Raw genomic sequence first — 16,351 nt, 5'->3', positions numbered from 1 at the left:
CCTCCAGCACCTGTCACTCACGCAACCCCGGGTGCCCCAAGATACTGGCGCTTCGTATGCCACGCTTAGTAAACCACCAACCTAGAAAGGCTGTCTGTAAATGGGAGGGGGTGGCGGAGAACGCCACGATTACTCCCCTTGTTATAGTTTGCTGTATTCAGATTCTTTCTGAAGAATGCAGTGCATAATACCAAGTGTAGGAAGTAAATTCAATGGCAGATGCAAAAGAGAATCGAAATATCATCATAGAACCTTGAGCCATCCCATTTTAATAGGACTCTCCCCTCCGCTCTTAATACCAAGAATAGGGCCCCCACCTTTCTATGGAAGGAATTCATAGATGCCGGGTAGGGCCGCTGTGCCGACCTTCTCCTCCAGCTGTGGGGCATGAGTCATCCCAGAGAGCACAGATCTCCTGTCAGGGTCCCCAAAACAAGGCCCAGCTATTAGCAAAAATGGCCAACACTTCATGCATTGCCTCTTCTCCCTGTATGCTCCCAAGGAGATTGATGTCATTCTTCCTATCCACACATAAGTTAAAAATCTTATTGTGTGACAGTCCAGAATCGCATCCATAGCTGGTTAGCCATGGGGATGTGACACAAATCCCAGACCCTCCTGAGCCTGTTTCTCCTGGGTGTGCTAACCATAGTTAAAGCAGCCACTGGGCCTCTGACACAGGCTGAGGAGGAACAGGGTGTCAGGGGTGGTTATCTGCTGGGCTCTTCTTATATGTTGGTTTGGGGTGTCTGGAGAACAATCAAGCACAGCCACAATTTCAGCTTTGCAGAAACTAAGTCTATAACCTTTCCTCACCCAACCCCACCCCTGCACTCCCTGAAGTAAGGGAAAGAGATTCAAATGGTCAGGAAGAAAAAGAAGGAAAATCCTTGCTTTTGAAGACCAGAAAGCTGTTCATTTGATCCTGAATCTCAGAGCCACCCTGCACCCCACTGTCTGACCACCATCCTTCCTTGGTCACCTAAAAGAGGTGCAACTGTCTTCATGCTAAACAATAAGCTGTTAGGGCCTGAACTCATGACAAGAGCTTGAGAAAGAAAACTCCTTCAATATGGACTACACTAGCAGTCTGGGATCAGGGAGTTATGCCCAAAAAAGAAGAAAGGAGGAGGAGGAGGAAGAGGAGATACCCAGTGTCATAAGCAACTAGAACTTCAGAAGTCTGGAAGTGTATTGAAGGGATTCAGGAACAGCTGGATCTAGGTGTTGATAGCATGGTCCTCCACAGAACCCTGGGAGGTGACTCCTGTCCTCTCACTGGACAGATGGGGAAACTGAGGTGCAAAATGGCACCCAAGCCAGTTTCTTGCTGCCCCTCACAGAGACTCCTTGTGTCTCAGGTACACTACAGTCCAGTCCCGCAACCACGACTCCATCCGGATCCCTCAGCGGCTCCCAGGACGATAGCGATTCCGACATGACCTTCAGTGTCAATCAGTCGTCCTCTGAGTCAGAGTCATCCCTGGGTAAGGAAAAGGGGACCCCAGCAAGGGCTCGGGGACCTGGGGTAGGCCTGACTCCTTGGCCATCTGGCTGTCTCATGCCAGCATCGATGCCTGTCCTCTCTACCCAGGGGGCGGAAACACAAAAGACATGGCATTCCAAAGGAAGATAGGGAGATACAAAAATGTGTGTGTGTGGGCTGGGAAGGTGGCTCAGTGGTAGAGCGCTTGCCTTGCAAGCATGAGGCCCTGGGTTCGATTCCTCAGCACCACATAAACAGAAAAAGCCAGAAGTGGCGCTGTGGCTCCAGTGGTAGAGCGCTAGCCTTGAGCTGAAGAGCTGAGGGACAGTGCCCAGGCCCAGAATTAATACCCATGACCAGCAAAAAAAAAAAAAATGTGTGTGTGTGTGTGTGTGTGCGTGCGCGCGCGCGCACCAGTCCTGAGGCTGGAACTCTGGGCCTGGGTATTATCCTTGAACTGTTATGCTTAAGATCAGAATCCCACAGCCTTTCTTGCCCAGTATTGGCTTCGAACCTCAATCCTCAGATCTCAGCCTCCTGAGTAGCTAAGATCATAGGCATGAGCCACCAGCGCCAGGCACAAAACCTGTTTCAAAAAGTTAAGCCAATGGGGCTGGGAAGGTGGCTCAGTGGTAGAGCGCTTCACCTTGCATGCCTGAGGCCCTGGGTTCGATTCCCCAGCACCACATAAGCAAAAAGAAAAAAGCTGGAAGTGGTGCTGTGGCTCAAGGGGTAGAGCACTAGCCTTGAGCTGAAGAGCTGAGGGACAGCGCCCAGGCCCAGAGTTCAGGCCCCACGACCAGACTCCCCCCCCAAAAAAAAAAGTTAAGCCAAGCAGGGAGCTGGTGGCTCATGCCTGTCATCCTAGCTACTCAAGAGGCTGAGATCTGAGGATCTCGATTCAAAACCAGCCTGGGAAATGTGAGACTTATGTCCAATGAACCACCAAAAAAGATACCAGAAATGGAGCTGTGGCTCAAGTGGTAGAGCATCAGCCTTGAGTGAGAAAGCTAAAGGAGAGCGTCCAGGTCCCTGAGTTCAAGTCCCAGGGTCCACATTTTAAAAAGAAAAAAAGTTAAACTACAATTGGCATCTCCTCAAATCCTTCACCCCAAAACACCAGTTTCTCTAGAAGTGACACCTTCTCAGAGTCACACAGAACATCTGGCAGGGCTGGGAATGTAGTTTAGTGGTAGAGCGCTTGCCTAGCATACATAAAGCCCTGGGTTCGATTCCTCAGTATACCACATACACAGAAAAAGCCAGAAGTGGCGCTGTGGCATAAATGGTAGAGCACTAGCCTTGAGCAAGAGTTCAGGGTCAGTGCCCGGGCCCTGAGTTCAAGCCCCAGGACTGGCAGGAAATAAAAAAAGAAGAAGAAAGAGAATGCATCTGGTAGCTCCACCATTCATGCATTAAGGGGTGTGGTATCTTCCCTTTTGGCAGTGACCGCCCCCAGCTCCCCACTGAGTCCCCTGGTGTCCCCAGCCTTCTCCCTACCCGAGCCCGCGGCCAGCAAGAACGGCGAGTGCACCGTGTGCTTCGACGGCGAGGTGGACACGGTCATCTACACGTGTGGACACATGTGCTTGTGCCACAGCTGCGGCCTGCGGCTCAAGAGGCAGGCACGGGCCTGCTGCCCCATCTGCCGGCGACCCATCAAAGACGTCATCAAGATCTACAGGCCCTAGGCTGGCCCCCAGCAAGCTCACCGCTTGGAAGAGGACACCGCTGGTCGCCAAGGAGAGCCGAGGACACAGGCCATCGCTCCTGGGCCGGACACAGCGTGGCAGGTGTAGAGACGAGGCCCTGGGGAGCTCAGGCCAGGCAAGGATTCCTTGTGGCTCCTAAGTGCTTTGCACACACACACACACACACACACCCCAAAGAGCCCACTTTGGGGAGACAGCGTCCTCCGTGCAGAGACGCGGGGCTCCAGCTGTTCCCTCGCTGGAGTGCGCAAGCCGGACTCCAGATGTTGACACCACTAGAAAACAGCAGCAGCAGCAACCTGCTCACTTTCTGGGGTGTGGTTTTCCGAGATAACGCTGGTTTGGGGGGAGGGTTGAATGTACAAGGCCTGAACCTACCCAGAACTCCCTTGGATGGTGTAGGGGGGACAAAAGCGGGGGTGGCTGGGGGGGGACAGGCAGATTGTCTCTAAAGAGAAGGCAAAAAATAACTCATTGTTTACAGCTCCGAATGGGCGGAGAACAACTGGCTATTTTCAGTCCTTACTCAGACTCGGAGGCTTGTGTTGATGGCTGGTTCACCCCCCCAGGACGGGTCACTGAGCCCCTCCTCCTGGCCCCGGCCCCCCCCCTCGGTGCTGCAGGCCTGCCCCAAGGCCTCTCCCTCTCCAGAGCCCGCCTCTCTTCCTGGGGGAGGGAAGCAGGTGCCTGACCAAGACTTGGGCTGGACAGAGGCCACTGCAGAGCCCAGATAAAAAGCTGCGTTCATCTGTGGGGGCTCCCCAAAGAACAGGAGGGCTGAGGGTGTTCCCAGGAGACCCCCCCCATCATGATCCATCAGATCATTTGATTCCAGTATTCCAGACCCTACCCCATACTGATCGTGGGTGTGTGTGTGTGTGGGTGTGTGTGTGTGTGTGTGTCCTGGGGCTTGAACTCAGGGCCTGGACACTGTTCCTGAGCTTTCTTTTTTCTTTTTCTTTTTCTTTTTTTGCTCACTCTACCACTTGAACCACAGATCCACTTTCAGCTTTTTGGGGGTGGTTCACAGCAGGTAAGAGGCTCACAGACTTCCCCGCCCAGGCTGGCTTCGAACCACCATCCTCAGACCTCAGGCTCCTGAGTAGCTAGGATGACAGGCCTGAGCTGATTGGTTGCTAAGTGTGTGAAGGCCCTGGGGCTCCTCCCCTCCCCTGCGCCTATTGGCTGGTTTGTCCCAGGACCCTGGCCTGGCCACCCACTGCCTCCTCGTTCCTCATTGGCTGGAGCCCCTTAAAGAGCTCCACCTCTTCCTACCCCCTGCTGTTCCTGGCACTGTCCCTTGGGCTATTTTTCCTCAACTCCCAGGCTCTGCCACTTTGAGCCACAGCTGCCACTTCCGGTTTTCTAGTGGTTAAATTGGAGATGAGTCTCCCAGTCTTTCCTGCCCCCAGGCTGGCTTCAAACTGGGGTCCTCAGATCTCAGCCTCCTGAGTAGCTAGGATGATGGCAGGCGCGAGCCAGGAGCTCCCCACTCCGTGCTGTTGCTTTTAAGGGAGTTCCTTGGCCTCTCTGTTTTTCCATTCCATTGGATCAGAGCAGAAATAAGAACACTTGTTTTTGTGTTCGTTTTTTTTTTTTCTTTTTTCCTCATAGTCAATTCACCCATCTTTGCTCGGAGATGAGAAAGAGAAGAAGCAGGGAGGGGGGAGGAAAACTCCCAGGGGGTTATGGATTCAAGTAATAAATCATTTTGCAGGGTGCAACCCTTTCCAAGGCCAAGCCCCACTAGGCCCCTCACCCTGGGATGGTCTCCAGCCAAATGATTCTCTTGCTGTTCTGACCTGGTGTTCACCCCACCTAGAACCTTCCATCGCTCGATTTTCCCTGGTGAATGCAGGAAATATGATCCTCTTTTAACTTTGTAGCTGAATTTTATTTTATTTTTTTTGGTGCCAGTACCGGGACTTGAACTCAGAACTCCCCTTGGCTTTTCTCACGGATGGCTGGCGCTCTACCACCTTGAGCCATGCCCCCAACTTTTTGGCTTTTTGGTTTTTGGCTGGTTGATTGAAGAGTCTCACGGACTTGCTGCTTGGGGCTAGCTTCCAACCGTGATCCTCAGCGCTCAGCTTCCTGAATCCTTAGGATTACAGGCGTCAGCACCTGTGCCCGGCTTGTAGCTGAATCTTCTAAGAAGCTACCAGCCTCTCAGTGTTTGCCAAGCAAAGGCCTGTGGCTCCCCCCAAGGCTTTGGCCTCAGGCTGACCATTCCATTGCTGTTGCTGACTGAGGGCCCTTGGGGAGAGTGGACCAGACATAGTCCTGGGGACAAGCCGAAAAGAAGAGAAGCCTGGGGTGGGAAAAGGCTTCCATCTCCTGCTGCAGCCCTGGGTAAGGTTCAAGCAGCAGCTTGGTTTTGGGGAAGCAGGCAAAGGAACCAGTGTCTTATTTGCGCCTAAGTGCCTTACCATCTGAGCATGCGTCAAACCCCAAGGTAGGTCTTACAAGGCCTCAGGACCCCATCTAAGACCCTCTGCCTCTAAGACTGTCCTGTGGTGCCTAGAAAACACTGCCAATAGTAACCCGAGGATGCCACACCAGGGTGTGCCAGCTGGACCGGTTTCTGTACCTGTCTGGAAGGTTCTCTACGCCCCGTGGAGGGACCAAGTGACCTTTCCACGCTGGGTTAGGGGGTAGCCGCAGCCCCATGTTTTCTGTTAGGTGGGGTGCCCTCCCGAGGGGCTTGGGGGCCCCATCCTACCTTCCTGAGCTCTGTGGCCACCACCCCAAGGGCAGAATCGGGGAGACCAGGAGATACCCCATTTGTTGTCTTGTTTCAGTCCACCCAGACCACCCTGGAAAATAGCAGGCTTGAAGGCCCAGGGAGCTCCTTAGTGTTGTGCTGGTACCGGGACTTGAACTCAGGGCCTCGGGCACTGCCTTTGCTCAAAACTCAGCTCTCTACCCCTTGAGCCATACCTCCACTTCGGGCTTGTGGTTGGCCAATTGGAAATAAGAGTCCCCCGGACGTCGCTGTCCAGGCTGACCTCAGGCCACGATCCTTCCGTCTCAGCCTCCTGAGTAGCTAGGATTACAGGTGTGCACTAGCAGCACCTCGCAGCTCGTTCTAGAGTGAGACTCGGGATTGAGCTCCACGGCCCGCATACTGGTAACGATCGATCGGGCGGCCCCTCACCAGTATGGGTCTGTGCTCTGGGTTCAAAACCAGGACCTCCATGAAAGCCCACAAAGGCTCCATGTTGGAGGAGACAGCGGGGCTAGAAACCCTGCTTGTTCAACCTCGAGTCAGGTCCTAGGCTAGCTCATAATAGGCACTCAGTAAAAGATGGTAGAAGATACCAGAAGCCAGATCATCCGTGTGTTAAGGATCTGAGATAACCACACCATAAAAAACACGAAGAGCCATTCTACAAGCCACCAGCCATGGGGTCCTGGGAGGCTGACCAAAGAAGATGTGCCCCTCGCCCCCAGCTCAGGACACACGTGGTAACTAGAGACGGTAACGGAGCTTAAGCATGGGATCTACTGGACTTTCTTTTCTTGTTGTTGGGGGTGGTGGTGGTAGGACTTGAACTCAGGGCCTGGGCACTATCCCTGAGTTCTTTTTCATGCAAGGCAGGTGCTCTACCACTTTAAACCACAGCACCACTCCTGGTTTGCTGGTGGTTTATTGGACATAAGAGTCTCACGGACTTTTTCCTGCCCCTGACCGGCTTTGAACCCCGATCCTCAGATCTCAGCCCCCTGAGTAGCTAGGGTGACAGGCGTGAGCCATCTAGCACCCGGTTTCTCCTGGGCTTTCCTGGCCAGCCTGTTAGCTTGGATCTCTGGAGGTCCAAACGGATTCTTTCCTGGCCTAGAATCTTCCAAGTGCTTTGAACACACTCTACATTAGCAACTCAACCAACTTGTGGGTTCTGAACGGTGGGCAAAATGGCTCCCCCCACCCCGGGGTAACACATGGCCACCAGCTCCAGGGGAAAATGGGGCGGAGCTAAGACTCAGCAAATGAGAGGCAAAAAAGGGATTGAGAGGGGCTGGGCATGTGGCTCAGAGGTAGAGCGCTCGCCTAGCATGCATGAGGCCCTGGGTTCGATTCCTCAGCACCACATAAGCAGAAAAAGCCAGAAGTGGCACTGTGGTTCAAGTGGTAGAGCACTAGCCTTGAGCAAAAGAAGCTCAGGGACAGTGCCCAGGCCCTGAGTTCAAGCCCCAGGACTGTAAGGAAAAAAGAAAAAGATGGAGAGGTGATGAGACCCCCATTGCTGCCCCCCCTTCGCCCCCCTCCAGAGTAAACCGGCTCAGGAACACGCAGACTCCTGCCCTCCCTAGCCCCCCACCTCCCCCCAAGTTCCTACCGAGATGACCCCTACAACCATCTGTCTGTGCCTTAATGAAAGCATCTTCGCTTTCTATCCTCTTTACACAAAAGCAAACGTTCCAAGCGGACCACGGGGGAGGGGAGCCAGCTGACATGGAAGGTTCTAGAAAAACCTGAGGTGAAATCACTGACTCTTGCAAAAAAAAAACTTGCTGTTGGGGAGGTGGTGGAGGGTCGGTTCCCCACCCTGACTCCCAGGGACCTGCGTACCGACCTTTATAAACCCTGCTGTGACCTCTGACCTCACCAAACCAGTCTAATCTTTGGGGGCACCTGTAATAAGATTCAATAAAAACAAGTTTTACACCTGGGGGGGGGAGGAAATGGGTTGGGGAGGGGTGGCCCGGGCCTGTGTGTGCTGTGCTTTTGTGTGTTGTGTGTTCTGATTATTTTTGTTGTTGTTGTTCTGTTTTTAATCTGTTTTCTATGAACATCATTTTCTTGTTTGGAAAACAAATACAACTTTGACATGTTTAAAAAAAAAAAATCTGTTCCGATCTCAGTTTTTACTGGGGCTTCTTCTTCATTTCATTTAAGTGATCTATCCATTTCGCTTGTACTGGGGCTTCGAACTCAGGGCCTGCACACTTACTCTTCCGCTCAGAGCTGGTGCTCAGCTGCTTGAGTCACGCCTCTACTTCCAGCTTTTCGGTGGTGGTTCATTGGAAATAAGAGCCTTGTGGATTTTATTTTCCCCTGCCTGGGCCTGTCTTTGAAATGTGATCCTCAGATCTCCACCTCCTGAAGAACTAGGATGACAAGCGTGAGCTTCTAGCTCACGGCTCAGAACCTAATTTTTAAAATCCTCCTGGCATCCAATTTGGGGGAAAGAAGTGAAGGAACCAAATGGTGGCCTTAAATAAGTGTCTACAGAGCTTTGAAAATGGCTGGCCCTCTAAATATACATACATACATACATAGATGAAAATGCTAACTCATATGAGGAGGAAATGGGGGTGGGAATGGGATCCTAGGACCTGAACTCAGAACCTGGATGCTGTCCCTGCTTTTCTGCTCAAAGCGACTACTCTACCACTTGAACCACAGCCACAATCCCAGCTTTTCTGGTAGTTAATTGGAGATAAGAGTCTCATGAAGCTGGGCACTGGTGGCTCATACCTATAATCCTAGCTACTCAGGAGGCTGAGATCTGAGGATCGCAGTTCAAAGCCAGCCCGGGCAGGAAAGTCCATGAGACTCTCATCTCCAATGAACCACTCAGAAAACCGGAAGTGGCGCTGTGGCTCAAGTGGTAGAGCGCTCACCTTGAGCTGAAGAGCTGAAGGACAGCGCCCAGGCCCAGAGTTCAAGCCCCACGACCAACAACAACAACAAAAAAAAGTGACCAACCACAGGTGGTAAAGAACAGCCAGGAAACCAGCAGAGAGATCATGGGTGTGGTATGAGCAGTGGCTGGTGGGTAATGTTCTTGTGGGTTTTGTTTTTAACATTGTCTACAACGAGTCTGGATGAACGGTCATTTCAAGTTGGGACTTAGGGGGTAGGAGAAAAAAATAAAAATAAAAGGAATTCTCTCTCTGCCCTGCAGAAAATGAACGCCAACAGCTGGCCCTGGCTGGAATTCTGTCAGAAATTCCCAGGCGGATTGTCTGTCGGTTTGAGGTCCAAATTTAGGCATGTTGGAGATAAGAGTTCTAAGTGGCCTAATAGAGGCCAGGCCAGGCTGACCAATGGGCTTGGGCCTCTTGCAGGCCAGGATTTTTAAGGCCCAGATTCCTGGGTAGAGGGAGGAGGAGGAGGAGGAGGAGGAGGAGGAGGGGGAGGGGGAGGGGAGGAGGAGGAGGAGGAGGAGGAGGAGGAGGAGGCCGCCTGCTCTTCCTCGCCTCCCAGACTTCAGTCTTGGTGGCACTGAGTATCAAAAACAATGATACAGTTGGGAAGGTGGCTCAGTGGTAGAGCGCTCGCCTCGCATGCATGAAGCCCTGGGTTCGAGTCCTCAGTGCCACACACACAGAAAAAGCCAGAAGTGGCGCTGTGGCTCAAGTGGTAGAGTGCTAGCCTTGAGCAAAAGCAGCTCAGGGACAGCGCCCAGGCCCTGAGTTCAAGCCCCGGGACTGGCAAAACCAAAAACAAACAAAAAGAAACAGTGCTGTCCTCCAAGGCCTTACCTAGGGACAGAGCACACTCAAGACCAAGATTCATTTCTTGCTCACATGAGGCATTCTTCACAGGATGCACCAGACTTCTTACTCCTTTTTTGGGGGCGTCAGTCATGGGACTTGAACTCACACCCTGGGCGCTATCCCTGAGCTCTTTCACTCAAGATGAGCACTCTACCACTTTAAGCCACAGCACCACTTCTGGTTTTCTGGTGGTTCATTGGAGATCAGAGTCTCCCAGACTTTCCTGCCTGGGCTGGTTTTGAACCAAGATCCTCAGATCTCAGCCTCCTGAGTAGCTAGGATGACAGGCCTGAGCCGCCACCACCCAGCCACTTTTTCTTTAAGGTAGTAGAGATTTGAACTCAGGGCCGCTCACTCAGGAGCTGCCCAGCCTTGCTTTTTGGTGGTTATTTTTAGGATAAGGATTTTTGTTGTTGTGCTAGTATTGGGGTTCCATCGCAGGCCTGGGCACGGTCCCTTAGCTCTTCCTCAAGGCTGGCCACAGTTCTACTACTACTATTATTGTTATTGTTGTTATTGTTATTATTGTATTTGGTGGCTAATTGGAGCAGAAAGTCTCTCTAGGCTGACATCAAACCGTGATCCTCAGATCTCAGCCTCCTGAGTATTTAGAATTATAGACATGAGCCACCGGCGCTCGGCTTAAGATGGAGTTTGGTTTTCCACCTAATTTTAGGGTTCTCATCTTTCCTTCCCATGGTTCCTGGGATCACAGGCCTGCCCCCCCCCCAGCTCAGCCTCCCTTCCGGGAGGCAGAATTCCTCAGAGGTTTTCATCTGCTGGTTGGTTTGTTTTCACGAGGCTGGCTTGGCACCGGGAGGAAAAAGGAGAGGGAAAGGTAAAGGGCCAGGCCTGTACCCTACCTACTTAGGAGGCTGAGCCCTGCGAGGTGCAGCTGGAGGCGAGCCGGGGAAGGAAAATCCAAGAAACCCTTCTCTCCAACTAACCACCGAAGAGCTGCAAGTGGAGATGTGGTTCAAGTGGTAGAGCACCAGACTTAAGCCAAAAAGCTAGGGCCCTGAGTTCAAGTCCTGACAAGATAGAAGAAAAGTAGGGAGGGAGAGAAGGAAGGGAAGGAAGGAAGGAGGGAGGGAAGGAGGGAAAGAGGGAAGGAAGAAAGGGAGGGAGGGAGGGAAGGAAGGAAGGAAGGAAGGGAGGAAGGGAGGGAGGGAAGGAGGGAGGGAGGGAAACTGGGAAGGAGGGAAGAAAGGAAGGAAGGAGAGAAGGAAGGAAGGAGGGAAGGGAGGAAGGAAGGAAGGAAGGAAGGAAGGGAGGGAGGAAGACAGGAAGGAGGGAGGGAAGGAAGGAAGCAGGGAAGGAAGGAGGGAGGGAAAGAGGGAAGGAGGGAAAGAGGGAAGAAAGAAAGGGAGGAAGGGAGGGAAAGAAGGAAGGAAGGAAGGAAGGAGGGAAGGAAGGGAGGGAGGGAGGGAGGGAGGGAAACAGGGAAGGAGGGAAGGAAGGAAGGAGGGAGAGAAGGAAGGAAGGAGGGAGGGAAGGGAGGGAGGAAGGGAGGAAGGAAGGAAGGAAAGAGGGAAGGGAGGGAGGGAGGAAGAAAGGAAGGAGGGAGGGAAGGAAGGAAGCAGCGAAGGAAGGAGGGAAAGAAGGAAGCAGGGAAGGAAGGAGGAAAAGAGGGAAGGAAGGAGGGAGGAGAGAGGGAAGGGAGGAAGGAAGGAGGGAAGGAAGGAAGGAGGAAGGGAAGGAGGGAGGGAAGGAAGGAGGGAGGGAAGGAAGGAAGGAGAGAGGTCAAGTTGAGGGCGGGAGAATCTTGGCTCAGGCCAGGAAGTTGTTTCCTGGGTCAGGGCTGGCTCGGGGCGCTGGGTTGGTCCCTGTGTCTCTCAGCTTTGCTCTGGCTTGTGGCCCTTCGGCCAGGCTTCTTCTCCTTCTTCCATCAAGATGGCCGCTGTGCCTCCTAACTTGCATGGTGTCACTGTTCTACGTCTTCCCAGAAGTTTCCAGAAAAAAAAAAAGAAAAAGAATCTTATCTTCGTATTGGTCCTTCCAGTCCCCTGGACGGAGCACCCCAGTCCCTGAGCCAGTCACAGCCACGTGTGATGCGAGGGGGGATCCCTCCACACCCCAAAACAGTGGTTCCAGCACGTCTCTGAGGCTTGGGGGGGGGGGCCCAGCCCAGGCCACTCGGGTGACACTGGTGTCCTTTTTCCTGACCATGTATGTTTCCACATGGGCCACACTGCCCACCCATCCTACTGCTCTGCACCCCAGCCTGGGGACCCCCTCCTCAGTGCGGGGGGGCTCCTGCAGGACAGTCCATCCTCCCCCAAAGCTGGGCATGTGTGTGGCATCACCGCATCCGCACCCAGCTCTGGGGAGCAGCTGGGTCAGCTGGTGGAGTTGAGGGGAGAGACAATGTCTCCCCTCGGTGGATGCGGTAGAGCTCCAGGGAGAATGATCCGGAGCTGTTCACCCCAAGCAGGTGTTGGTCAGGTTCCCTGTGACAGACCAGGGACGTGGGATCAGAGAGGCCAAGGCCTGGCCCTGAAACACACAGCACAGCCTGGAGCCAGGAGTGAGCCCAGCCCCCACTCTCCTTCTAGCTGGAGAGAGGAGCAGGGGAAGGGAAAAGGGAGGAAAGAGGAGGAGGATGGAGGCTAAAGGAGGAGAGGGAGGGTGGAGGAGGAGGGAGGGAAGAAAGAGGAGAGAGAAAGAGGAGAAAGAAGAAAGGGGAGGAGGGGGAGAAAGAGAGGAAGTGAGGAGAAGGGGAGGGGAGGAAAAGGAAAGGAAGAGGAGGAACAGAGGGAGGGAGGGAGAGGGGTAGGGAGAAGGAGGGAAGAAGAGGAGAAGAAAGAAGGGAGAGAGGGAGGAGGAAGAGGGGAAGGAGGAAAGGGAGAAAAGGAGGAAAGAGGAAGGAAGGGAGAGGAGGGAGGGGAAAAGAGGAGAAGGGAGGAGGAAGGGGAGAAAGGAGGAAGAAAGGAAGGAGGGAGGGGAGGGGAGGAAGAAGAGGAGGGAGGGAAGAAAGAGAGAGAGGAAGAGGAGGAAAGGAGGAAAGGGAGAGGAGGGGAGAGGAGGAAGGGGAAGAGGTAGGGAGGAGAAGAGAAAGGGAGGGGAAGGAGAGGAAGGGGAGGAGGAGGAGAGGGAGAGGAGGAGAAGGAAAGAAGGGAGAGAGGAGAAGGGGAGGAGGGAGGAGGGAAAGGAGGAACAGGAGGGAAGGAGGGGGGAGAGGAGGAGGGAGGGAGGAGAAGAGGAGGAGGAAGGAAAGGAGGGAGAGGGAGGGGAATGGGAGAGGAAGAGGAGGAGGGAGGGGAGGGAAGAGGAGAAGAAGGGAGAGAGGAGGGAAAGGAAGGAGGGGAGGGGAGGGAGGAGGGAAGGCGAGGAGGATGAGGGAGGGGGGAAGAGGAGAATGAAGGAAGGGAAAGAGGAGGGAGGAGAGGGGGGAGGAGGGCAAGGAGGAAGAGAAGGGAAGGAGGGAGGGGAGGGAAGAGGGAGGGAGAGGAGGAGGAGGGGGAGGGGGAGAGGAGGAGGAGGAGGGGGAGGGGGAGGAGGAGGAGGGGGAGGGGGAGGAGGAGGAGGGGGAGGAGGAGGGGGAAGAGCAGGGAAGAGCAGGGCCGAGCGCAGCCACATGCTGGGTCTTGAACTCACAAGCGGCCATTGTGGCTCTGCCCTGGGGCGCAGCCCCCCCTTTCCCCCCTCCCCAGGCTCTCGGAAGCTGGTTTTGGCTTCCACACAGGGCCCTGGAAAACATGAGTATTCCAGCTCTGGGAACAGAACCCCACCTCGGCCATTCCCACAGCCTGGGAGAAGCTTCCAGAAGACTGTGTTCACCCCTGGGGGTCACAGAAGCCCAGGACCCTCAGCCTGCACACCCAGGAGGGGCCTGGGCAGCAGGGAGCAGCCCCAGGGGTTGGCTGGACAGATCTGAGCTCTCCTGCAGCCCTCATATCCCCCCCAAAAAAAACTGGGGTCCTCCCCAGGACTTCCCAGAGGCCTTTGCCTGCACAGGCCCTGACTGGAAAAGGCCTTTTGCTCAGCTCACAGCACTGAGCTATCTCCCTGTCCAGCTCAGCTGGGGGGGTGGGGAATGAGGGGAGCCCGTGGCCTTTGGGGGGGGGGTCTCAAGCTCACTCTAACGTTCACTTGCTGGACTTCGGGGGGGGTTCCTTGGGCCAGTCCTGGGGCTTGAACTCAGGGCCTGAGCACTGTCCCCAAGCCTCTCTATGCCCAAAGCTGGCGCTCGACCACCTGAACCACAGCTCCACTCCTGGCTTTTTCTGAGTAGTTTATGGGAGAGAAGCGTCTCCCAGACTTTCCCCGCCCGGGCTGGCCTCGAACCTCCATCCTCAGCTCTCAGCCTCCCCAGTAGCTGGGATCCAGTCTACAAAAGACTGGAACTTGCTGGGTGCGGTGGCATTTGCCTGTCATGCCAGCTCCTCGGGAGGCTGAGAGCTGAGGATCGAGGTTGGAGGCCAGCCCAGGCAGGGGGGAGATTCTCCTCCCCAACAGACCAGCCAAAGCCGGGAGTGGAGCTGTGGCTCAAGTGGTAGAGCACTAATAATGAGCCCAGAGAGGTGCAGGGACAGCAGCACTCCAGGTCCTGGGTTCAAAGCCCCAAAGCAAACAAAAGGAACTCTGGCCCAGGGCCTCAAGAAGCTGGGTGACCTCCAACTGCAGAGGGGAAGCGACAGTTTCTCTGGGCTCCTGGGAGCCGCCCTGCGTTCCAGGAGAGGCGTGGGAAGGGCCAGGCCTTCCCCAGCTAAGGCCATGGGGAGCCGGCCATGCCCCATGGCCTGAGCCGGGCCAGGCCCCGCAGGCCCCAAAGGTTTCCTCCCAGAGGACAGGGGCTTGTCGCCCTCTAGTGGTGGCCAGCATGGACTGCATGGTGAGACTTGGTCTCCAAAAGAAAGAGGGATCTAAGCGTGAGTTTCACTGAACTATTTTTATTTCTACTTTATGTTTGTCAGTTCTGGGGCTTGAACTCAGGATCTGGGTGCTGTCCCTGAGCTTCTTTGTGCTCCAGGCTAGCACTCTACCTCTTGAGAGAACACAGCGCCACTTCCAGCTTTTTCTGATTCGTTCATTGGAGAGAAGAGTTTCACAGACTTTCCTGCCCTGGCTGGCTTTGAACTGTGATCCTCAGAGCAGACTCCTGAGTAGATAGGTTGACAGGCATGAGCCACTGGGGCCTGTGAATCTTACTAAGAAATTGAAAGAAGAGGGGCTGGGAAGGTGGCTCAGTGGTAGAGTGCTGGCCTAGCATGCATGAAGCCCTGGGTTCCATTCCTCAGTACCACTTACACAGAAAAGGCTGTGAGTGGCGCTGTGGCTCAAGTGGTAGAGCAAAAGAAGCCCAGGGACAGTGCCCAGGCCCTGAGTTCAAGCCCCAGGACTGGCCATTAAAAAAAAATGCCCCCCCATCTCTCCCAACCTCACCCCTCCCCTCAAGGGACCTGGAATAAAGCCAGATGCCGGTGGCTCACACCTGTCATCCTAGCTACTCAGGAGGCTGAGATCTGAGGATCACAGTTCGAAGTCAGCCCGGTCAGAAAAGACTCTTATCTCCAATGAACCACCAAAAAGCTGAACAGGGTGCAGTGGCTCAAGTGGTAGAATGCTAGCCTTGAGCACAAAAGCTCAAGGACAGTGTCCAGGTTCTACATTCAAGCCAGAAGAGAAGGAGGAGGAGGAGGAGGAGGGAGGAGGAGGAGGGGGAAGAGGAGGAGGGGGAAGAGGAGGAGGGGGAGGAGGAGGAGGAGGAGGGGGAGGAGGAGGAGGGAGAGGAGGAAGAACAATGTGCTGGGTATAAAAGGAGGAGGAGGAGGAACAATGTGCTGGGTATAAACATAGCTATAACAAGAGGACCTGAGGAAAGCAGGGGAGGCAGAGAAGTAGAAAGCAATCCAGGAACTCCCACTAGGGGGCAGCAGTGAGACTGCAGGCATCTGAGTTCACAGGACGGATGGACTCGGAGCATTAGACTCTCCCAGCCCTCTGAGGAAAGAGAGCGAGTCTGATGGACAGATGTCTCTCTGGGGTTGTGGGTGCTGGTCTAGCCAGAGACTCCAGCCCCGGGGATCTTTCTCTAGTCCATCCCCTTCCTGTCTTGGTCTAGTTTGTGTTGCTCTGACCAAATACCTAGGACTAGGAAATCTACAAAGAACAGAAATGTATTCTGGAGGCTGAGATCTGAGGATCCTGGTTCAAGGCCCGCCTGGGCAGGAAAGTCCATGAGACTCTCATCTCCAATAAACCACCAAAAAACCAGGAATGGAACTGTGGCTCAAAGTGATAGAGTGTTCACCTTGAGCAAAAGAGCTCAGGGACAGTGCCCAGGCCCTGGGTTCAAGCCCAAGGACCAACACACACACACACACACACACACACACACACATGCACACACACACACGTGGGTCCCAGGCCTGGGGAGGTGGGTGTGCAGGGCCTCTGGCTGCACCTCTGATCCTCTCCTGCACTTGGGGTATCTTCTCCAACTCTGACTCCAGGATACCCAGAGTTCCAGAACTTTCTGAGGGCATCCAGCAGAGAGGGGACAGGCATGGCTTCTGCCTGTCTGTGGGGAGGGGGTCCCCACACTCTCTATTTCTTTTTGGGGTGTGTGTGTGTGTGTGTGTGTATGCTGGGGCTTGAACTCAGGGCCGGGGTGCTGTTCCCTTAGCAGTTTTGCTCAAAGCTG

General features: G+C 54.3%; 1 protein-coding gene across 1 annotated transcript in view; it reads left to right on the top strand.

The window, feature by feature from the left end:
• LOC138808592 (E3 ubiquitin-protein ligase NEURL1B) overlaps nucleotides 1-8,037 on the top strand; it is a 36,331-nt gene extending 28,294 nt beyond the window's left edge. Inside the window, exons 4-5 of the mRNA XM_069994886.1 lie at nucleotides 1,362-1,487; nucleotides 2,933-8,037. Coding sequence (XP_069850987.1) covers nucleotides 1,362-1,487; nucleotides 2,933-3,177 — 371 coding nt within the window. The 3' untranslated portion in view covers nucleotides 3,178-8,037. The remainder of the gene's footprint in view (nucleotides 1-1,361; nucleotides 1,488-2,932) is intronic.
• Nucleotides 8,038-16,351: the final 8,314 nt, after the last annotated feature.

Source organism: Dipodomys merriami, unplaced genomic scaffold, assembly GCF_024711535.1.
Source record: "Dipodomys merriami isolate MVZ:Mamm:240054 unplaced genomic scaffold, mDipMer1.0.p SCAF_458, whole genome shotgun sequence".
Taxonomy (NCBI): domain Eukaryota; kingdom Metazoa; phylum Chordata; class Mammalia; order Rodentia; family Heteromyidae; genus Dipodomys; species Dipodomys merriami.
Note: the sequence above shows the minus strand (reverse complement) of the source record. Positions and strands in the feature narration are given on the sequence as shown.